Genomic DNA, 23,819 nt, shown 5'->3' with positions numbered 1-23,819 from the left:
ACAGCTTATCCCTGTACAACGGCCAAAAAAGGTATACTGAAACAATTTTGTTCAACAAGATAATTCTCATTTTGTTACTGACATGATGGAATCAAATATACTATATCAGCATGACTTTTTTGTTTTAAAACAGGGATGATATGTGTGAAGTACATTGCGAAAACAGTTCATTTTTCAACACTTTTTAAACAGCTGCTCTGCCACTTGTCCTTTACTTCACACATGGTTTAGTTATATACCTTGCTTGAATAATAAATCTTATGATGTGTGCGTGTGGGTATTATACCTGCTGGAAGGCCAGTTTGCTCTTCAATGCAAGCTCCTGTTGAGCAGGGCTGGATGTGTAAATTGCTGAACGATACTGTGTACCACGGTCATTCTGCTGCCTCATACCTGCGTAAACACACACACACACACAAAGGAAAATAAGACACCCTGCAAATAAGCGTAAGTACCACAATCACCACAGACACAATTCCATTTGCATGTAAAAGGTTTTCACAATTATGTCATCATCCTGCATCTTGAATTCATGAAGCCAAATGAATTCAAAGATCAGAGCAGATTCGGGCTTCCATTAGGGGGGCCTGCGGTGTGTAGGTGTATGAGGCTTTGTGTAGGTGGATGCATTGTATGCCTCTTTTTCATGTGGCACTGTCAACATTTTCGTCAGCTTTACATCAGTGTGTTTGGAAGAGGCCCAGTCCAAGAGTAACTTGATTAGCAGGCCAAATTGCTGCCATCATACGTGTGCTTGTGCAGCTTTAGCATCCATGGACCCTTCTACGGATGGCTCCCTCTCTCTCTCTCTTTCTCTTAGCCTTTTTTCTTCACTTTACCATGCAGCATTATTATTGTCTTCATTCATTCTTCGAAATCCTTGTCTTTCTCAATCTTTGGCCTTTTGGTGACATGAATGGAAGGGCCGATTCTTCTCATCTCAGCATACCTTTAACTTCTTTGTATATTGAGTCTTTCTCGTGTAAGAGTTTTATGATTTGTGTTGTGGTGGACATTTTATTCCCATTTCTCCATTTATTTATAACGGGTGGCATGGTTGTGCAGTTGTACTCCCCGTGCTTGCGTGGTTTCTCTCCAGGTGCGCCGGCTTCCTCCCACAGACCAAAAACATGAAGATTAGATTTATTGGTGACTCCAAATTGCCCGTAGGTGTGAATGTGAGTGTGAACGGTTGTCTGTCTCTATCCTACATATTAGCCCTATGATCAACTGGCGACTTGTTCAGGTTGTATTTCTGCCTCTTGCCCAATGTCAGCTGAGATTGGCTCCAGCTCCCCCGTGACCGTCTAGAGGATAAGTGGTAAGGAAAATGGATGGATGGACATTTATTTAAATTATTCAAAAAATTCTATACACAAACACATCCAGACACAGAGCACTTTGAGCATTGGAGTGGTGTTTGTGTCCATCCAACAAATTAGAGTCCAACATTCATTTTCCTTTTAGCTCTACTTTGGTCTCCGTCAGCTTTTGAGGTAACTATTTCATATAAACATAGCAATTTGTTCCATTGCTCATATAAAACATTCATTAATGCAGCTTTAAATGACTAAAACAGGGTCTTTCTGAATTGTAGTGTGTGGTGAGGGTAGTCAGTTTGAACGATAAAAGTGTGATATCCGGTCCAACCACAGAGAAAAATATCAAGTCTATTGATAAATAGTCAAGATGACATCCTTGGATTGTTTAAATAAATAAATAAATACATAAATAAATAAACCAATTAGATGTGGCCACAGTCATGCAATTGTTAGTTTGACATTATTGTAGTGTTTTTCTTCACAGGATTTTTTTCCAGTTTTTCATATAAGCTTTAAAATATTTCACATTTTGTTTGACATGTGACTTCCACCTGTTAATATCTTGTCAGATAGCTTTCTATTTACACTGAGGGAGAAAACTGATTCTCACTTAATGTGCTGACAAGCTGCAGCCACAAGATGCTGACATCTTCCTGACACGGTGATCTGCACATCTTGTTCTCTTTAGATTAAATGTTACCTTACATCATAGAGTGTCACAACCTATCTGTGACACAGTCTGTTCAGATACAATGGTTATAAGTATTAATCTGGTCCTCATTCAAATATGAGCAGACAGGCAGACGTTGCCTGTGCTCCGACACACACTGAATAAACTCACTATAACTAATGTTGCTGCCTGGGAGAATTTGCTTCACTGGAAATGTCTTCACAATATTAAATGCTTGTGTTGTTCAAATATGAATTTAAGTGTGTTGCAGAAAATTATAAGCGCACAGCCTGTATTTTCTTTTCTTCTTTTCTGTCAAAAATGCACACACCTAATGTTAGACAGAAAAATGAAGAGATGTGCACCTCTCCCTTTGCAGTATGTTGATTCTGTTTGGTTGGGCAAGTCTACACAAGTCAATAACTGCTTTTTTTAATCTTTCCCTTCTTTTTAACCCCTCTAAAGAACTTTTGCACCTCATTAAGCGATCTCAACAAGAGCAAACTCTAGAGTCTTTGGGGCTTTTTTGGTGCTATTTGCTAAATACACAATGACAACATGTTCACAGTCACAATGGTAACATATTGTTTAGAATAATAATGTTTGCCATGTTTATTTTTAGTGTGTTAGCATGTAAACATTCACTAATTGGCACTAAATACAAGATGCAGCTGAGTCTGATGAAAATGGCATTTGGTTTACAAGTGAATTTCTGGAGACGTTTTTTTTTTTTTTTTTTTAATGACCTGATGATACTGCTAGATGAAAAGTTAAGTTAAATTAAGGGATTCCCAAAATCATTTGACTGGGGACCATGAATATCTGCACAAAATGTCATGGCAATCAGTCCAGTACTTGTTGAGATCATTTAGTGTTGGACCAACAGAACAACACTGTCATCCCTGAAGTCAAGACACTAGCAGATTGCCAGGTTTTATATTTTACTTCATAAACATATATTTTCTTATTCTAATTCTTTCCGTCCACCCTGTCCAAATTCACATTTGTCTCCCACTGTACCTCTGTACCCTCTATATCTGCAGTGTTGGATGTCGGCCATCTTGCCCCCAGTGCTGTTGTTCAGTGGCGAGGCTAATGGTGGCCCCTCCATTAAAGGCCACAGAGCCACTCTGCCACTGGCTGTCCACCAGAGCCTTTACTCGGATTGGTTGGCCAGCAGAGGTCTTGTAGCTTTGCTGTTCCCTCTGACCTTCCCTGCTAACCCTGAGGTTCTAACCTGTCCAACCGCACACACCTACACACACAGCTGTGCATGGGTAAGATCAGTTGTAGACAACATTTGCATAATATTTATGAGAGAACAACCCGACATATGAAACTACGGGTTTGACTTCTGTGATTTGATTAAAATATTCATCTTCAAACTTATAGGTTGATATTCAATATCTTATACAAAAAAATAAAGACAGCAAAGGTTTTTCATCACAAAGAAATGATTGAAGATCTGGAATATCAACGAAAAGTCAAGAGACAAACACCCTTGAGTGGTAATTGTCTTTGTGTTGGAAGCAGTCATTAAGATTCATCACATCTTCAGAGATCCATCCACCATCAAAAGAGGAGTTACTCCCTAATCAAAATATGAACACCATCCAAAACATCAGCCTATCTTTTGATTATACTAACTCCCCATAAGCACTGAGCCCTCAAAAAACTACAATGGCAACAAATACCACCCAAAAAACTCTGGTTCTTCCATCTTGCCTCCACCGTCTCTCTCTCGCACGCGCTCTCTCCATTTTTAACAGCCCCCTTCGTTATTTTCTCCATCCATCAAAGGCGGCAGTAATTATTAATGAGAGCCTCCCTGTTCTCTCTGCATTATGCATGAGAGCCATGCTTCTGAAAGCAGAGGGTAATGGGGGGTGGACAGAAGGGGAGGGGCTACGGGTCACACACTTGTACACACACATACACACACACTACCTCTTGGGGTCACTGACCTACGCCCACAAAGCCAAAAATATTAATTAACTGTCCCCCCTCCAAATAAGAAAATTTAAAAGTAGCCCCCTTTAACACTTGAGAGACAAATTGAAGCAAAAATGAAACAAAGTGGGAGGGTGGTAGGGTATTTCAAGTCTCCGAGGCAGTAGCTACTCTTTCCAACTGACATTCATGCACAAACCTGCATACACAAACGTACATGCATACACTTTTTTTACTTGTTGTGTTTAAACCCGCTGAGATTCCTTGCAACTCTCTAAAATCTCTTCCAGTGTTTACCCTTGCATGCAAAAAAACCCCCAAAACATCTCTGCTCAGCTTGTCCCTGCTGGCTGTTGGGGATAAAAGCCTACCATTTCTCCCAGTTCCAACTTCGTCTTCCCTTCTTCCTTCTGCAATTCGCAGTAGTTCACTTTTCTTCTAAGGCTCTTTTCTTATACTTTATTCCCCCATTCAATTATTTATTTCCAATGTATTCACCCCACTTTAACACATGTACATGTATGGTTGTGTGCTTACATGTGCTGCAAGGGTGGTAAGAGAATCAGAGTGGATTCGTACAGCATAGCCGGACTTGTGATTTTCAGTTACAGGAAAAAGAAGGAGACCAAACATTAAGTGGGTAAGCAGATTAAAGGAGATGATGGCTACTACAAAAAAACTGTTAAGTAGGTAGACACGGTGGGACAAATTACAAGTCCGCAAGAGCGAAGGCACTGTACCGATACATGTCGCACTTTAAATGTGTCCGTTTCTTCTCACCCTTTAACAGAACCGATGGCCTGACGTTGGTGTCTTTTTACACAACGATCCTTCATCCGTTAACAAAAACTGAGATTAGCCTCGCCTTTTCACCTCTTTATGTACTGTCCCTTCTTCCTCTCTGTCTCTTCAACCATTACTGTCTCTGCATTTCAGAAGCCCCCCCCCCCCCCCCGAAAAACCCCATTTAATTAGAGAGAGAAAAAAGAATAACAAACATTTTAGCAGTCAAGCTATTGTCAGTGTCCGAAATAAAGAAATGTTTCTGCATAATTGTTGACTTTTTGCATCCTTCTGAGCATGGAGGAAAAACATCTGAAGTGAATTCGGAATGACTGCACTTCGCAGTGCGTGCAATTAGACTGCAGCACAGTGAGCACCATATGAACAAGCTAATATAGTTTCTTTCTTCCTTTTCCTTTTACATCTTTATACATTGCCCCAGCCTGAATGTACATTCATTCTCATTTAGTGTAATATTTACTTCATCCACTTCAGGTTTAGAGACAGAGCCATAACCCTGCCCTGTGCCCACACAGAAACAGCAACAGGAATTATTTGACGTTTTTCACACTGATGGAGTCTGACCAGCACTCATCATTTCTACACTATCCTGCAAAAAAGTACATTACAAGTAAAAACACAAAAAAATAGGTATAATGGCTGATAACTGCAGTCTTCCCTCTGTGTGTGTGTGTGTGTGTGTTTTTGTGTGCGCGCGTGCGTGTGAGATAGTACTCAGGGTTGTGCCGTGCCCTGCAGTCCCTTTACGACTGTGTGCATGCCAGCACAGCCCTCTCCTCCTCTCCTCTCTCAGCTGCTATTTTTGCCCTGTTCTTATGTAAGCCGCTCCTGACGCGCTGGAGACAGAGGCAGAGTACGGAGTTGGGATGGTGAGAGCATCCCCAGTGGACACACACATACACTTGCTTGCACGTGCAAACACGTGCACCCACACACACACACACTGTATATACAATAAGGGGAGTGAGTATGTGACATATGCAAACATACAGAGCAAAACAGAAAGCGATGGTCTGCTGGCTGTCAGATGGAGACACCACACATATGGAGGCAAACTTAAACCAACAGCAAAACATTGTGTGCATCGGCAACAGTACTGTGCATGTGTGCATATGAATCTAATGGTGCACATGCACATCATGTAGCTTACTGCAGTAACTACTGTCATCTATTTTAAAAATCTGTTTTATCTCTCTCCTTAGGTTTTTTTTTCTGCTGGAGCACTGCTCTCTAACATGATCACTTCATGGTTCTGGGCATGCTGTCAGAGCACTGTGACTCTGGCCCTTACGCTGTTTATTTTTAGCTGCATCTAAATCTAACAAGTAGAGCTTGTTCTACTGTTGTACTCAAATGAGTCCAGATAAGAGTATGGGTTAAATACCTAATATTTAAATCTGTGACATCTTACGATAAAGCTTGGCAGAGAAAAAAATATATCACAGGCTCTAGATAGTGTTCCAGTCAGCAGCACAAGAACATGATGCAAATAATGTATATGTTGAACATTTCTATCATAAGTTTCTGTCACAACTAACACACAGCTTTGGGAACAGAGTGTTCATTTTCTATCAAATTTACATGTCACATAATACATTACATACAAGTAAACTGAAATATCATCAAAGAATTTAATTAACAAATTTAATAAAAATACTATTTTACTATAACTTGTTCTGAGTTTAGTCTTGGGCCAGTGTCACTTCCCTTCTTTTAGTGTTGCACATCTTATTTTCATAGCAAAAATCGCTTATTATGGTTCATTTGATTTTGTTTGAAGTCAGCTCAATTTTCCAACAGCCAAACGATTTTGACAACCTTGAATTAAGGTGACAAATGTTTTGATTATGTGTGTAAATGTGCCTGTCTGTGTTTGTGTGTGTTAGTTGTTTTTTTAATCTATCAGTCATCATTATGCAAAGCACTGATGCTGAGGTCTTTGATTCTAATTGTCATTTAAATCTAAGACTGGGATCAAATATTTTCTTTTAATTGTAAGATTTTTTTTTTAAATTCTCATTTCCTTATCTCTTCTTTTTCTTCACCTGCTTTTTGGATTATAATTCTCCTCTCTGCTTTTTCAAGTTCTCATTCACAAGCGTTTATCCTTTTCTATGAAGGTTGAACTAAAGTGCTTAAAAAATGCTGTGTAACGAAAGCAAGTAGACTTATTTAAAAAAAGACTTAAGTTATAAAACGTTAAAATAATCAAACAGACACGCAGAGCTCCACCCCCACGCCGTGCACACACGTGCCACACAATCTCCATAAATTAGGGCTGTCAGCGTGTGTGAGGGTGTAATAACTGACACCTGGTAATGAGCACACCATTTTCAGCCAACCAGGGGAGAGGGAAGGGGTTGGGTTGGAAGTATGGGGGGTGGCAGAGGTCACAGGTCAGGGGTCAAGGTCACCTCCTGTGGGGTTTAGCTTTAGATGGCAGGGGCACCCCTAAATTGAGGGATGTGGTGACACAGGGGGACATGGGGGTACCCCAACAGGGAATTGGCGTGTGTCGCAGCCAGCTGGGGTGAAGATATTATATATAAAGGAATATTCATGCTCAGTTCAATTGTCAGAGAGTAACTGCCACAAGCATGACGTAGCAGATGCAAGACTGCTTAATCTTGGTCTATTTTGTGATTTCACCCTTTCCATGCTTAATATTATTCAGTCTGTGATGTCTGGTAGGCCTATATACCTAGAGTATGTTACCTTTAACATACATAGAGACACACACACACTACACAACACAGATTAGCAATATTGTAAAATGTTTTGGTTGATAAAGATGACAAAATAAAAGTTGAAATAAATAAAAATGGCCAACATTTTTTCAGTTGCACTGTAATATTTTTTTTTATCATGTGACTCCACCAAAATCTACCTACAAGGGTGAGCATGCATGTACGTGCAGACGTTATCAAATGAGGGCTGCCGCGTCTACCATCTTAGCTGTGCATTTGTGTTTCTGTGTCTATCGGCATATGCCTGTGATGCATGTTCACTGACGCAGCATCAGCAGCCCACACCATAAATACTGCATGGCCTCAAAAATAGAGAGGGAATGAGGGAAAAGGAAGGAAAGGAGAGATGAGGAGGAAACAAAGAGGAGGGGAAAAGCCTCGGTTGTTAAGATGAAGGGCGGCAGAGGGGAGGAGGGGAACAGCGGAAGAGATAGGAGCGGGAATGAGGGGGAAGGGAGGATGAGGAGCAGGGAAGAGAGAGTGACTAAGAGATAAAAGAGGAGTCAGTGGATGTGAGTATGTTTGTGTGATGGGCAGATGGCCTCGGGGAGCGGTCGACTCACTGCACTGCTCTGCGGATGTGCTGACGGGTGCAGGTGAGAAAGGTTAGGTGGAGATGGGTGGGGGAGAGAGAGAGGAGACAGGAGGAGAGCGGGAAACTGGGAAGAAAAGGGATAAGGAAAAAGAAGTGGAGGGTTGGATGCGCTGCCATGAAGCATAATAAAACATTCAAAAAGGGAGAAGAGGAACAGCAATGACCTTATGTTTGGATAGGTTAAGGTGTAAAAAGGGTGCTAGTAGAGCAAAACATTGGAGCTAAAGGGATGAGGGAGATGAGTGGATCAGGGCCTATGGACCTCTGTAACAAGGAAGTATTCAATGAACCAACTGACATGCCATCGCTGCAGCTGTGTGTACCTCCGCACATACAGTACGTGTGTGTGTTATGCCTATTCGCACAAATGGAGTAAAACTGTCTATGAGTAGGCATAATGAGCACTTGTGCATAATGTGAAGTGAACAGTATGCTTGTGTATGGAAATGTGTGCGCAATTGATCTGCAGTGTGTGAAAGAATAGCAAGATGTGTTTGCATCTGAACAGTGATCATTCTACAGTAAATACATCAAATCACGTTTTTAACCCCCCATGATGAAACAGAGCTGCTGTTGCCCTCTGACATGCAGATGCCACTTTGAGTGCTGAGACTTTGTCTGTGCTTCAGCATTTCCATGCACTCACATTTGAAGATACGTTTTTGAAGAGTTGTCATAACGCAGACATAAGAAACTTATAGTACGTGAGCGTGTTGAATGGGGGTCTTTATGCAACATCTCAGGGAAGCCAACAGATTGAGACTAGTGTTGCTGAATATGGAAAGAGGGCACACAGCAAAGGCTGCTGGGAGTTTCTGATTGGCTGCTAATGTTGCTATCCAGGCCGGGATTGGTGGAGCTGACGCAGCCCGACATCACGTTGTCGGGACTAAACCCTTTTGAACTGAGGCAAAGCAGAGAGGCACAGATCTCAAAACACACAAACACACACATACACGCATGCACATACACACACACACATACATACACACACACACACACACACACACACAGATACATACACACACTAAAAAGAAGTACTGCATGCAACTGAATATGCATCCATACATGATAGCTCCACATGTCCTCCAACATAGTGTATGTATAAACTGGGATAGGCTGTGCGTTGATATGTGTCAGGAGAAATCAGAATTCATAACGTTCCTGGGCTGGTCTCCATATGCAATGATCTCCAGTGAATATCTGCAGTTAAAAGGGAAAGTGCAAACTTCCTTAATTTCACCATTCTCTTTTAAGCCCAGCTCTAAGGTGGACAGAATAAATTGGAGCTTAAGCACGCGTGAAGGCACAGCCAGCGGGCCCCTTTCCACCACTCCACGCCACATTTGTCAAATCAGAGGAATTTCTGCTACACGTGAACCCAGAATCGGCGAAGAGAGAGACGGCAGGAATTCACATTTAAGTCACGTGCAACGAATAACACTCCCAGGGGAAAAAAGTACATTTGAGTTTGTGGTTATTTTGGAATATGTCGCCTGGTCTTAACTATGACAAAAAAAAAAAAACAACTAGCAGAGTGCATAGACAATAAGCTGCATGCTATTAATAAAACATGAGATGAGACAAGGCAGTGAGTCAGGGGAAATGCATGACTACTCTTTTGGCCTCACTGCCTTTGCCCCGTGGCGTGTCAGCTCGACTCTGCCTGTGCCTTTGCCCGTAGTAAGACGTGTCTCTGCCCTTGGCTACAGTGAACAGGAGAAAAAATCGTTTCTGATTGGGATGATGTGATTCTCAGATGATCCTCAATACGCAATAGTTTCTTCTTCCCTGCCTCTTTTTTTGTAAAGCCGCCTCTGGTTGCACAGGTGAGGCGAAATGTGAAGAACGTGTGAAAAAAAACTAGAGTTGGTCCGTCGGCTTATGTATGCATTTAGTTGTGTGGTTGTGGTAGATGCCGAACAAAGCTGACATTTATAGTGTATTTAGGTCACACAGCATATGAGAGAGCAATCATGACAGATGCAAAAGAGATGACAGAACTGATGTGAGCAACGTCACTGTGTGTATGTGTGTGTGTGTGTGTGTGTGTGTGTGTGTGTGTGTGTGTGTGTGTGTGTGTGTGTGTGTGTGTGTGTGTGTGTGTGTGTGTGTGTGTGTGTGTGTGTGTGTGTGTGTGTGCATGTCTGCAAGTCAGTTTTAAGACTGAAGGTCGGGCCTATGAATCTTTGATCCACCTCTTCCCAACTTGTCATGCCCTTCCCTACATTCAATATGAGTGAGCAGAGTACATCTTTGCCTGTCCTTTCTCTCTCATGCCCTGTTCCTCGTTCACCCCCCCCCCGCACAGGCACACACACACACACACACGCACGCACGCACACACACACACACTCTTCCTGTGCCCTCCTGGTGCATTAATGTTCTTACATCACCTCCTCCAGTGAGCAGCAAAAACAAGAGAGCAAAAGACTCAAAGAGATGGAGGGATAGAGAGATGGATCATGGGGGATGGATCCTTGTCAACGTTAGGGGGGAGTTGAGAGATGGGTGGGGAAGAGACATGTGATTAAAAAGAGGAGAGAGGTGAGGAGACCAGGATCCAAATGCAGTGAGAGACGAACAAGCCAGAAAAATTCCAAAAGTATACTTTACAAATAACCCTTTAAAGCATCTGAATTAATTAGCTGAAATGTTATACAATCATAGAAAGTTTCCTGTAATTGACAAATTCAGGGAGCGATTAAACACAGTCATAAAATGCACAAAGCACAATAAAACACAAATTAATTCACCTAATTTTACACAGAAAAAATTTGCATGAGTTAGAAGCCCACAAATGACAAAAGGTGGGTTTACATTGGACAAAGAACATAATCATGCACATATTCCAACAAAGAGGGGTTTCTTTTTGCAGTTGGGGCTTGAACATGCACTACACTGGTGTGTCTCTCCATGGATGGCTGGATCTCAGACACATTAACACTGTCTGGCGTTGACTTACACCCATGAGACCTCCCCCACCACAACGCACACACAGGCACACGTCTGGGCATCATCCTTCTGCTCTAATACACCCTCTGCCCCTTGGGATGGGTCTTATTTGAGGGGGACTTTTGGATTTGTGTGAATGTACGTGTGTTTGTGTGTGTGTGTGTGTGTGTGTGTGTGTGTGTGTGTGTGTGTGTGTGTGTGTGTGTGTGTGTGAGAGTGTGTGTGTTACTACCTTGTGTAGGATCGTGGCTCTCCCAAAAGCGTTTCAGCAGTTTCTCAAGGCTGATGTCTTCAGGAGAGAAGACCACCCTGACCACCTCAGTGTGTCCCGTCAGACCTAAAGAAGAAACACAAATGCATGAGTTAAAATCAAGTATGACGTTTTTAATATGATGTCTGCTTAACTCACTGCTCCTTCTCCCTCCTGATTCCTAAATCTCATCAGAAATGCTAGGTACTAAAATCGACATAATGATGCGTATATGTCTTGTCAAATGGCAAAAAAATGCAAATTGCACGAGATCTTATGAAACTAATGCGTTCTTGGGTGTAAATGTCAGTAAGTGCATGTGCCACGGATAGAGATGGTTCAATGCATAGAGAGCTATGTTACTGCTTATGGCACAATTGGAAAAAAGATAGAGTTAGAGAGAGAGAGAGAGAGAAAGATAGAGTAGCGAGAGAACAGTAAAGGTTGGAGCTTATGGTGTGAGTTACCAAAAGCACACAGACACTCGCTCTTGTCTGCAGCTGCCAGGACCCCAAAGCTTCAACAAGCTGCCTGCAGGCATTCTCAAGCTGGGGGCTGCTTTAGGTCTCACATGAAGGTACAGACACACACATTTTCAGCAGAAAAGGCATACTCACACAACTCATCGCACACATACCTACGCTACACGTAGGTGTGAGCCATAGAGTTCTCTTCTTCAGATAATACAGACATGTGCTCAAGTGTACACACACACACCGTATATGCCCACACACAAACTAGATGCATAAGGTGCTTTGCAGACAATAAAACAAGGGCTGCCAGTTTCATGCATCTGGCCTGAGACCCATTTTCTGTGTCTAAATGATAAAAACTCAGCACGCCCAAAGGATCATCTCATGCCAAATGAACATGACTTCAAGAATGGACATGCTTTTCACTCGATATTTGTCAGTTTTTGCAGGAGGTTTTCTTTGTAATAAAATAACAATGTACAGTGGATGAAACGAATAGATGAGATTCAGTGTACAGATTTAGTGTTTTGTTGAAGGACCCTTCAGCAGGGTGAACGGGCATCAGGGATGGCCTCCAAAGTCATCATGTTGCTGTTTTTTTTGTTTAATTATCTCTGCTGTTGAATACAGTAAAAACATGACTTCATGAGGTAAAATGAAATATCTAATACTTATAATACCCTGTACGCTTTAAACCTGGCTTCACAAACAAAAGAACAGATAGATTGAGCAAGAATATCCTTACCAGATACACAACAGCAACATACAAACACAATGATCTATGTTTTAACACTTTCCTGTCCCTTTCCCTTATTACTGTCCTCCCATGTAGCAAATGCAGAAGTAGCATGACATTGTTGCACTGTCAAAAAACATATCAAGTACACTATAGTCCCATCCCACCTTGTAGTCAGCAGTGTTGTCTTTAAACCATACAATCAGGGGCTCCACTAGAGTATCTTTGCGTGATTCGTAGTTTAAAAAACTCCTTATTTATCTTATACTGGCCCTTAATGCAGCCCCTCAATTTAGCCTCTGTTTCTTAACAGGAAGTCTAAGCTCCTATCGCTTTAAAAGGTTAAATGCATAAGGTTAAAGGCATTATTTGGATAAACCACATATTGGGAATCTACTTGTTTACCTTGTCACGTGAAAAAATATTAAAACTTAATAAAAAGACAGTCCTACAGCAAAATTTTAACCCTTAAAACAATGAAAAAATGCTGTCATGTTAGCGGTGCAGAGCAGTGAACTTGTGGGCTGTGGGTGGAGCAGATGACCATATATAGAAATACGTCATGTGCTGACTATGCAGACTGAACATTGTAACAAGGACTGAAGGACAACAATTGACTGAAAACAAGTAAAAGCATTTAGGTCCCCTTTAGACAATTCTGGCTGCCTAAACTAAATTTAACCTTAGACAGAACTAATATAAATCATTTTTGGAAAAGTGGGTTATTCTGGAAGACAATGAAAACCTCAGAAATCTATATTGTCATTTAGGCATGAGGATTCTTTGGTTTTTACCTCTTGGAACACTGTGGAGGTTATGCACAAAAGTGTGCAGCACCAAGTCTTGATTCTGTTATGTATATGTGTACATCCTTTTGTAAAATTGAGTGGATTTAATTAATCAGGATTAAATATACTTGTTGATTAAAACATCTCATTCCCTCTGTTTCTCAGCTGTCTGTATGCGTCCGTCCTCCCAAGACAAATTTGACTGCACCTCAACCTCTCCTATTTCTGTCTGTCAAACCATCTCACCTATCTGCCTGTCCTTCCATCCTTTTCTGACTCTGCTGACAGTTCCATCAGCTCCTTCTTTCTGTCTGTCTGTCTGTCCAGCTGTCTGTCCTGCCCTGGCTGTGTTGACAGCTCCTCGGTCTCATGCCGTCGCAGTGTTCTGCTCCGTCATGGCCACTGGAGCGACGCCTGCACTCTCTCAGCCGATGGACAGGCAACCATTCTTTCTCACACTTTTTTTTCTCAAATTTTCCTCCCCGTCAAAAGTTTATTTTACCCATTCCTTCACTTGCTACAGCTCTCAATCTCCCTTTTTATGTCATCTGTGTCAATCTCCATCCTCCTCCATAGCTGACCATCTTGTTGCTGGGGAGCAGGCAGAGAGAGAGACTGAAAGAAGCAGATAGGAAACATACAATCCCTTGAAGGGCTCTGCTCAGATAGACTGCCAGCCAAGCCCAAAGCGTCTTTTCCCTCCTCTCCATGTCCCCCCATGCTGTGCCGGCACCTAGACTCGATGCCTGCCTGCAATGATGCGCCCTTAGAAATGGAGACGCCCCAAACTAACATCTCAAGAATCCTAAAATACAAGAGAGACACACAGGAGTAAAAAAGAGCTAGACATCTTCATTTGAATTATATATCAATGCCCTACTTGAATCTATTTGAATCTTGTGAGGAGGAAAACGGAAAGAAGCAAATTCAGATGGGTAGCCAAAGATTTTCAAAGGATTTGATAGCAAATACACAGAATTTAAGCTTGTATCTCCAGCATCATGTTTGCCAAATCATAGTCTCAGGGAAAGAAGCCCATTTATGGCGCTTCATAAACAGTAACCTCTGTTGGAAAACGCTGCAGTACAGCACAGTACAGAGCCCAATCCTTACAAGTAGGTCATGGGGAGGTGGGGACGGGGGGTGCAGCCCATCTGGAGCAGTGCATTCTGAGTAGTTGACTGCAGATGAAGGGAAGGCGGGCGAGAGGATGTGAGAGCTGTACTTAAATCACCCTTTCCAACTCTGTTTCTTTTTCCTTTTGCATTTTTTGGTCTCTTGAACCCTGATTGATCTTATGGTGAAATGTCCTGCCAACCTACTTCACCCCTTCACATGAGGGGACCATGATTGGTATATATATCAAATAATATATATCAAAGTGTAGAAGGTATGCATACATGAAAATGTTTAAATACATGTGTGTGTCACACACACACACACACACACACACACACACACACACACACACACACACACACACACACACACACACACACACACACACGGTGCAGTATGTATTACCTGTGCAGACCTCGTGGTAGGAGGGGTTGGGTGTAAAGCCGCCCGCGTAGCCCACCTGTGTGGAGAAGACTCCTGAAAGCCTCCAGAAAAGTCTCTCAGCTCCCCAGAAGCAGCCCATACCTGAACATAAACATCATTAGTGCTTCTGTACCACCTTCAGGGGGGCCAACATTTTACCAAAATGTGTCAATGACCACATCCTGGTTACTGTTTTGTGTAATTGTGCAGTCTCACCAAACATGATGGTCTCCATGCCTTCTGGGAATGGCTCCACAGTGGGATTCCCATTAACTGCATGCTTGTCTATGAAGGGAAGCAGTGTGCAAATGTGAAATCAAATCATAACACTGTGTTTCAACATTACAAATTACAGCATGCAAGCAAAGAGGCCCATTAGCGGCTTCAACTAGGCCTCATAGGTCTGAACTTCGTTACATGCTGACCCAGGCCAGCGGATCAGAGTCAGAGGCTTCTGTGCTGGAAGACATTTAAGAGATTACACGGCTTTGACCACCATTCTATCCCTGCTGTCCTCTCCTCAATACCCACAATTAAACACCGGTGAAGCACTTATTTTCTGATCGCTCTCTTGTGTGTATTTAGTGATGGGCTTGATCATCAGGTGTCCACAAAATAAACCAATGATGACACTGTTGCTTTGTGTGTAACACAACATGCAAAGGGAAAGCCTTCGGAGTAAATCCAAAGCTGTCCTTATCTCCACCATGTTAAAAATACCCAAAGTAAAACAAACTGGAGTGCGTTTGTGTGTGTGTGTGTGTGTTCAAGACACTTCTCTACTGCCAACTGCTGCGTGGAATAAGAGCACTAAAAAGGAAGTCAGTGTGTGTGTGTGTGTGTGTGTGTGTGTGTGTGTGTGTGTGTGTGTGTGTGTGTGTGTGTGTGTGTGTGTGTGTGTGTGTGTGTTTGTGTGTGTGCGTGTGTATGTGTGTGTACGCGGGTGTGCATGTGTGTCCGTGTAGCCCACAGATGTGTGAGGAGGATTAGGCTTTAAGAAGACTGAGGTGACTTAGCGTGCAAATCTCCACTAAGCAAGGCTGGTTTGTACTGCAACCACTAATATTAGTCTACAGATAAACAGGCCACACGGTACACTATGAGCTTAGGCACACACCAATAATGGATGCTTGCTCAGAGTTCAATGTGCGATCACTCTCTGGCCGCTCAGAGATGAGATGTGTGACATTGATTTGAATGCAAACAATCTCTAATCTGTCACAGTTCCTAGACTATCTTTTACTGTACTTGCAGTTTATTTCAGAGTGTTTTTGTACGGCCAGGGAGTACGACTGAAAAGAAACAGTTACTTAATAAAGATTATAAAGTGTTGTGAAGAATATAGAAAGCAAAATAAGCATAACAGCTGATAATGCCTGTCTTGTTGTGCCACCTTAAGGGCATTTCTTGATATTAAACAAGAATTGTTTGGTTTTTTTGTGAAGTAACAGATTGTGGAAGCATAAAGGACTCCTAAAATGTCACAGAGGCCTGGCGGCCCTCAGGCAGTCCCTTCCTGCCCTCCTGTTGTGCGACAGTTCTGTCTTTTAGCAGCAGGTTGTTTGGCACTGCCAGGTCATGTTCACGGGCACAGTCAGCTGCAATCAAAGTATATCTGTGTCAGTGACTTGTACTAGCTAAATATTCTCAGTCCACAGGGTTGACTCAAGGTTGGTGGGAGTAGAGGAGAAATCTTCATCTTCCTCTTGTGAATTTGTTTAATCTCTATCTTCTGCACACTCTCACCCTCTTGTCCTCCATTTCTGGCCACAATGATGAAAAGTAATGGAGTTGCCGAATAACTGAGAGACAGAAAATGAGAGGGTAAGAGAGAGACAAGTGTGTGATAGAGGAGGAGGAGTAGGAGGAGGAGAGATCAGCCTGCCAAAACAATAAAAGGAGTAAATAGCCAGTAAGAAGCAACAGATGAGGGTAGCAGAAAGGCAGTGAAGGATTCTTTGGCTTTCAGACCACCATGCCTTTGGGCGCTATATAAAAAGACCAAGCACTCCATCCAAGAGAGAACGCAGAGAAAACAAACAAGCAAACAAATAAACAAACAAAAAAAGAGAAGTTAAAATGAAGACAGCCAAAAACACCCTGACACAGCACTGTCCAGAGAAGCCAACTGCGAGCCAAACCTCCCCATCCTCTTGTCTCTCTCAGCTGCTCTCCATCTTCACTTCACACTCTCCTCCTCGCACCACTTTCCCATCATCCCTCACTCTCTTCTTAGAAACACATGCACACCCGCCTGCACGCACACAAACACGCAATCGCTCACACAATCGTTTGCACACCAACCTCTGCTGTGGGTATTTCTCCCATGGAGCAACTGGCAGAGGTCCAGGCAGTGCCAGGCTGGCTCCTTTCACTCTGCCTAGCCCAGCAGTCCCCCCTGCCAGCCCATCGCCCACCCCTCATTCTGCCAGAATTACCCCACCTAACACACACACACACACACACACACACACACACACACACACACACACACACACACACACACACACACACACGCACACGCACACGCACACACGCACACACACACGCACACACACCGAGAAAGAACTGGCTGAATACCCTCACTACGCTGCCTGACTACGCCAGCAAAAGAAAGAACAGAGGACGAAAAAAAACAAGCAGGGAAGGTGACTGACTGAGCTTACAAAAGAAGAAAACAGGCTGAATATGGGGGAAGGATTCATGAAAAGGATTTTTTTCCAACTTGGATGAGATATGGGCGTAATTTCTTTTGTGCGCTTTTGTTTTCGAGGATATCTGAAAAGCGCAGTGCAGGCTATACAGTGCAGCGGGACTGAAGCGGAATACTTTGGTCACCTTTTGTTGCTTTTAGCATGGTGGTTGGAGGCGGCTGGACCAGAACCAAAACATCGGACCCGGTGCCCTGCCACTCTGCTTATATCATGGTTACCATCAGTAAAGGGTACAACAATCTATCTGTTGCTTAGCAGATAATAAACGTCCATTTTGACTTATTTCGGTGGGCATTTATTCTTTGTTACCGTCCGGTTCTACCCGTGGCCCCGTGTTTCTCACCCGTAAAACTGAAGTCCAAACGCTGCTGCCCCCTCATGCAGAGACACGGGAGAGGTACTATCCCTGGATGCCAAAACTGGTGACGGAAAGGTCGATTTCCAGGCTGCTCTGTTTATTTCCTTCCAAAAATCCATTCTCTCTCTCTCTCTTTCCCTCTTCCCTCCCTCTTGCTATTCCTCTTTCTAGCTTCACACAGGTTGGCAGAGAGTCAGGCACGAGTCGTCGGAGGAGGCTGATGCTTTATACTGGTGCCAACTACCCTCTGCTGTATGGGAGGATGGGTAGGGGCGAGAAAGAGTGGGGCAAAGGAGGGGAGGGGAAGAAACAGGCAAGGCTGGTGGGAGGTGGTCCATTTTTAAGAACAGTAAGAGGTAAGTAAAGGAAACAATGGGGCCGTCACCTTAAAACAATTAAACCAACTTGGTTTTATGACACCTGCATTTTACATATATTTAAAGCTGTCAAGGTTGGGGGAAACTGTCTAGACTCTGGGGAGTACAACTTTCAAGCAATCCGTGCATTCCATACATTCTGTATCCTAGCAAAGGAAACAGTGTTACCATGGAGAAGATTGCCTACTATAGCACTGGCTCCATATCTGCTTCCAGCAAGATGGAGACATATCCTGTTGGGGCCTGCACAAATTTCCTTACTCAAAAGCCTTTGGGGTGGGGGGTAGCATCCACCTGGTCAGCACAAAAACATAAATGCATTATCTTTTTAACTACAGAGTAAAAGAAAATTGTAAAAGAACAAATCAATGTTGTACAGCATACTGTTCAGTGTTCAGGGGAGCTATCCCAGCATGCATTGGACAAGAGGACAGGAGGGCCAACACACAAACTAAACAAACACATGCACGTCTTCAGGAAATTCAGAATCTTCATTTCATAGGGACAACTTGCAAATTCCACCTTTTGGGTCAAGTCTGAACATAAGCTATCTCTGCAATAACGCAGCTGTCCTAATCAGAGCCTCAGAGCGGCCCATGAGTAAATCTCTTGTTTATTTATATACTGTTTGTGCACTTAATTTGCATGCTTTCTCACTTTCTTCCCCTTTGTGCTCATTGTAAAAGCCAAAAAAGCAAGGGCAGCTGGAGACAGCAAGAGATGAGAAAACAACAAAGAAATAATGCCAGAAATATATCTTCGCCATGAACCCGCTTTTAAGAGTTATAGTGAAGCATGTAACAGAGATTGATTCTGGTCAGCTGACCTCCCCCATCCTGTTTGGAAGAAATATTGGCAGTCTATCCTGCACTGCCTCAAAATAATAGCTACTGTGCCCCTACCATGTAGCAATCTGCCACTGGATCATTCTCACCAAGGTCACAGAGTACATTATAGAGACTGGAGAGAGGGAGGAGACGGAGAGGACACTGGGACATCTGAACAAGGAACAAGGAGCTTCTTTAAAAGAGGCTGGGGGGTCAGAGGCAACTTTCAAAAATACTGATCTTCAGAGGGGACAAATGTGTGCATGCACATACACACACAAGGCAGGGACAGCGCAGGGCATATGCAGAGACAGTCCTTGCAATTCCTAAATTACTCATGCTTACTGGGCCACACCAACAAACACAGAGGCATGCTATTTCAATACACCACATACACATACACAAACTAGAACAACTCCGTCCCCACCTAAGCTGCCCCCCATGGTGAAAGGGGAGGAACAGATTTCTGCCATGCGGCGTCTCCGAGCTGCTCTGACAGACGGAGCAGGAACTTACGACGGGGCGGAGCCTTCATGCGCATAATGCCCAGATGGGCCTCTGGACGCTGCCGCAATGCTTCCCCCTATGCACTCAAACCCAGCTCCCACAATGCACTTTGTAAATGCTCTAGTCTTGAGCAGGTGATGACTGGGAGCACCAGATTCAAATTGCACCATGTTTCTTCTTTATTGCTTTCGAGCCCTGCTGTCCCAAAACAGTATGAAAAACAAAAAGGGCTAGGACAAGGTGAGCAAGAGAGGTTTGACTCAGTGCTACACAGCGGGAGTGGATGAAATGATTGGATAAACAAAGATGAAGCAATAAAATGTGTTCAAATGCACTGAAACGGAGAAAAAAAACTGAAAATGTATTACGGACAATAACATCTTCACTCCAGACTACCAGCTAATGCATTTAATAGCAGCAGTAACTACAATGTCATATTTTCTGTGAGTGCCAGTACGTCACTGACGGTGCTGAGAACTTGATCCCAAGAGATTTAATTTATCCTGGTTTAATCATCAGCTATTTGTAACACAATCCCACCATACATCCCAACAGACTTCTGCTGACACTTCAGATTTTGCAGCGGACTCAAAAGATTTCATTGCTGTTCACAAATGAAATTGCTAAACAGCAAACTGGCTAACAAAATATTAAAATGTTCAAAAGGTTAAGTGTGCTAGATTAGCTTCACATTGCCAGGACCCAAATGGGAGAAATCATTGTTAATAAGGCAGGTATTATTTATGCACTATTTTACTTTATCGAGGATTCAATCTGGTTCCATAACAATCATTTCAGCCATATCAAATCATGTTTCTGTTGTGTTATCTGTCAGCAGGTTGACTACATGTTTGGATTGGTCTCTGGTAAAATCTTCATCAGGCTCACGAGCCATGACTATTGTTGACTGCTGGAAAACGATTCTCAATTTTTTCATGTCATGGACATTCAAGACACTTCAAAGAAGGGGTAATTGTAGGATCAGACCTTTAGGGGGGCTCAGTTCCTAATGAGAATGTGACATACAATGCCCTGCAAGTGTTAAAAAAACAATAATTATTTATTTATTTTTAGGGATGCTGAGAGCAAATTTAGGGGTGCTTGAGTACCCCTAAATTGGACTCTGTAATCCCTTAAAATGGCTCCTTTTGTTGTATTGTGCAGAAGGAAAACACTTGAAAAGTTCCAACCTGTGGTTAAAATGTGCCATATTACTGAAAAAGTTACTTTAAACTTAAACGCAAACAAATAGACACAGATGAACTTGACTTTAAGCCACAGAATCAGTTATGTAGGCCTCATAGCTTACAGATGTTTTGGGAGAAATCTGCAATTCTTCTCTCCAGCTGTCATTTCAATACCATTATATCAACTGACACTTTAAACAAACACTTAACAAATCAGTAACTGTTTCACATCATGGTAGGTAAAGCACTTCCTGCATGCAGCCATTACTGTACTCCCGGATCAACAGGAAGTGGTTATTCTCTTTTTTTCTGTCAATATTTAACATGTTCTGTCACTTCTAACTCAACCACGTGGGCGGTTACCAGGTGTCATCACGTGGCGGCTCTATCATTTTAATACAGCTTGTCACCTTGTTATTTACCTGCCACGACCATTTTCTCTTCTCTTCCTCTCAGAGCGCGGTCTCTGCTTGGCAGCTGATCTGCCATTAGGACTGAGTCAGCAACAGCGAGCGACACACAAACTAGAAGCAGCCAAACGGTCTGTGTTTGTGTTTTGGACAACAACAACAACTGTGAAAACAGCCAAGTCTTCCGGGATGCCACCATAGCGCCACGCTGTTGCGTTTTTTTTTTTTTTTTGTTTTTTTTTTTTACAGCGGAGCTGGAGGGAGGGGTGGAGAGACGGTGAAAACGCCATCAATATGAATATTCATCGTGCGTGGGCAACGTCGTGCACTGCATATTAACTAGTCAAGGGGTTAATATGACTTTGGCACAAAAGCCTACACTGCACCGTGTGCGGGAACGAAATTAAATTTAAATAAATATCCACGCCGTTCGGCATGCAAATGAGCCCTCGCCAAGAATTATCAGCGCTCATTCTGTGGGAGATGCTTCCTTCAGGTTGGAGTATTGGATGTATGGCTGGTTAGGTTCCTCTTTGTGGAGCGTTTTACATCAAGGAATGTGTGTTTGGGGGTTAATCTGTATGAGTAACAGCTTGTTAAAAGCCTACAAAATGTCTCCAGTCCTGCCAGCCCATATTACACCAAGCATCTGCAGAGAAAAAGAGATCCATGTCCAGAAAGAGCCTCAGTATGTCTGTGTAAGCGCTATCCGGCACTCAGTAGGGACCTTTAGTTGTTTTTACATAGCATTACCATGAAACCTATATAAAAAGGTATGGAGAGATTGATTTGTCCCTCCTGTCCATTTCCATAAGTGAATTAAACACATAAGTCTGGTGACTAAACCATTGAATGTGCTTTTGGTCCCACACTACCCATTGTTTTATAACTTTTCATTTTAAAGTGGAAACTATTTGTCTTTAAAATGAACACATTTTACATTTTAATATGATGTGTCTACGTTTTTCATACTTGGAGATGCTCTTTAGATTGTCTCTTTACATATGGTGATCGGGTTGGTTTTTTCATATTTGTTAACAAACCCAAAAGTCATAAAACTTCATCACTTTCATATATTTGCCTTCTGGTTACTTTGTCAATAACAATAAGGTCATGTCATGTTTAATGTCATTCTTGGTGTAGTTTCAATGTGGGGGAGATCTGAATTGCAGTCCAAAGTCTTCAAGCAAGTCTTAATCATCTGGGTAACAATGAATGTCAGTATCCAGGATGTGTTTTGTGATTGTGATGTGATTTGTTGCTTTTGTCTGTTTTATATCATTGTAAACTGAAGTTGTTACAGCAGATTCTGCAAAACTCTGATGGATATTTTTACTATTTTCTATTGTATAAGATGCATAAAACATAACTCCCACATACCCTTTTTCTCTGCCTTTATATTTTATGTCTGATTGATAACCCATCAAATAAAGGCAAAATACCCAAAAGATAATCTTTAAAAAAGTTACAGGCCTGGACTGCTCAGGTCACACTCAGAAGAGATTTTACTGCGTTCTAATTTTATTTCTACCACAGCCCGATGTGATAGTAATGAGGGTTATTATTTATGTACGGGAGCTTAAAGCATCCTTGTGTATGCACTGAACCAGCCAATCTACAAGTAACAAAGAATTCATGGCATTGTTCCTATATACTGCAAGCCAGAATAACACACCCTGCTGCAATCCCCCTTTCCTCTCTCTCTTCCTCTTTCTCTCTCTTATCTGCTTGGGAAATGAAGCTCAATCACCTGCGGAGGAGCTGAGGGCGGCACAGGGGACTTTGCAATGCAAATGCCAGGTAATTACCCGAAAGCTAGGAGAGTGGAAGCACAGATGAAAATAGAGCAGGCAGAGAGGGAGAGAGCGAGGAGAGGGGGGAAAAAAAGATGGACCGAACACTGGGTTCACATGCCTGTTGATGCAGGATGATTGGGGTGTTTGAGGGTGTGTGAAGATGAAGGAGGAGGTAAGGGGAAGAGGGAAGGAGGGGACGAAAAGGTGGTGAGACCCACAGGGATGGATAGCAACCACATACGTACAGAAAGTCTGTCTGCACCTGTGTATGAACATGTTCCTCCAACAAATGATCAATAAACGTTTGATTCTCCTGACACACTGGAAGTATCCACTTTTAGAAGAATATCTGCAGTGAATAAAACCAGTTTTTTTGCATGAGTGCAGCAGTAGTTTGAGATGTGTGTGTGTGTGTGTACACTTGCATGTGTAAGTGATTGCGCCTGGGTGCTCCTGTGCACGTAGGGAGTGTGTGTATATGAGCCTGTGCGCACCACTGTGTGCTACATGCTCTCTAATGGGCACTTATAGTGTATATGTGTGTGTGTGTGTGTGTGTGTGTGTGTGTGTGTGTGTGTGTGTGTGTGTGTGTGTGTGTGTGTTTGTGTTTGTGTTTGTGTGTGTGTGTGTGTGTGTGTGGGGTGGATGATTGCATATGTTTGTGTGTTTGTGTGTGATTTGTGTGCTGCACCGGAGGATTTAGTGAGTATGCCAGCTTGCAGCTGTTTGATTGTCAGTGAGTGAGAGCGAAGAGATGTGCAGATGTGAGTGAGTATCAAAGAGATTATGAAATGACCTGGAATTAAATGCC

The 23,819-nt window shown here is 42.7% G+C and overlaps 1 protein-coding gene across 2 annotated transcripts in view; it reads right to left on the bottom strand.

Moving 5' to 3' along the window:
• The window catches only part of msrab (methionine sulfoxide reductase Ab), a 31,432-nt gene extending 10,016 nt beyond the window's left edge, over positions 1–21,416 (bottom strand). Inside the window, exons 1-5 of one of the 2 annotated variants that reach the window (XM_062440179.1) lie at positions 21,225–21,416; positions 15,049–15,117; positions 14,815–14,934; positions 11,276–11,380; positions 287–393 (exon numbers count right to left, since the gene is read on the bottom strand). In XM_062440179.1, coding sequence (XP_062296163.1) covers positions 287–393; positions 11,276–11,380; positions 14,815–14,934; positions 15,049–15,117; positions 21,225–21,411 — 588 coding nt within the window. In that variant the 5' untranslated portion in view covers positions 21,412–21,416. Of the gene's footprint in view, positions 1–286; positions 394–11,275; positions 11,381–14,814; positions 14,935–15,048; positions 15,118–21,212 lie in introns of both variants that reach the window. The other variant, XM_062440180.1, reaches the window with a different exon arrangement.
• Positions 21,417–23,819: the final 2,403 nt, after the last annotated feature.

Source organism: Scomber scombrus, chromosome 19, assembly GCF_963691925.1.
Source record: "Scomber scombrus chromosome 19, fScoSco1.1, whole genome shotgun sequence".
NCBI lineage: Eukaryota > Metazoa > Chordata > Actinopteri > Scombriformes > Scombridae > Scomber > Scomber scombrus.
Note: the sequence above shows the minus strand (reverse complement) of the source record. Positions and strands in the feature narration are given on the sequence as shown.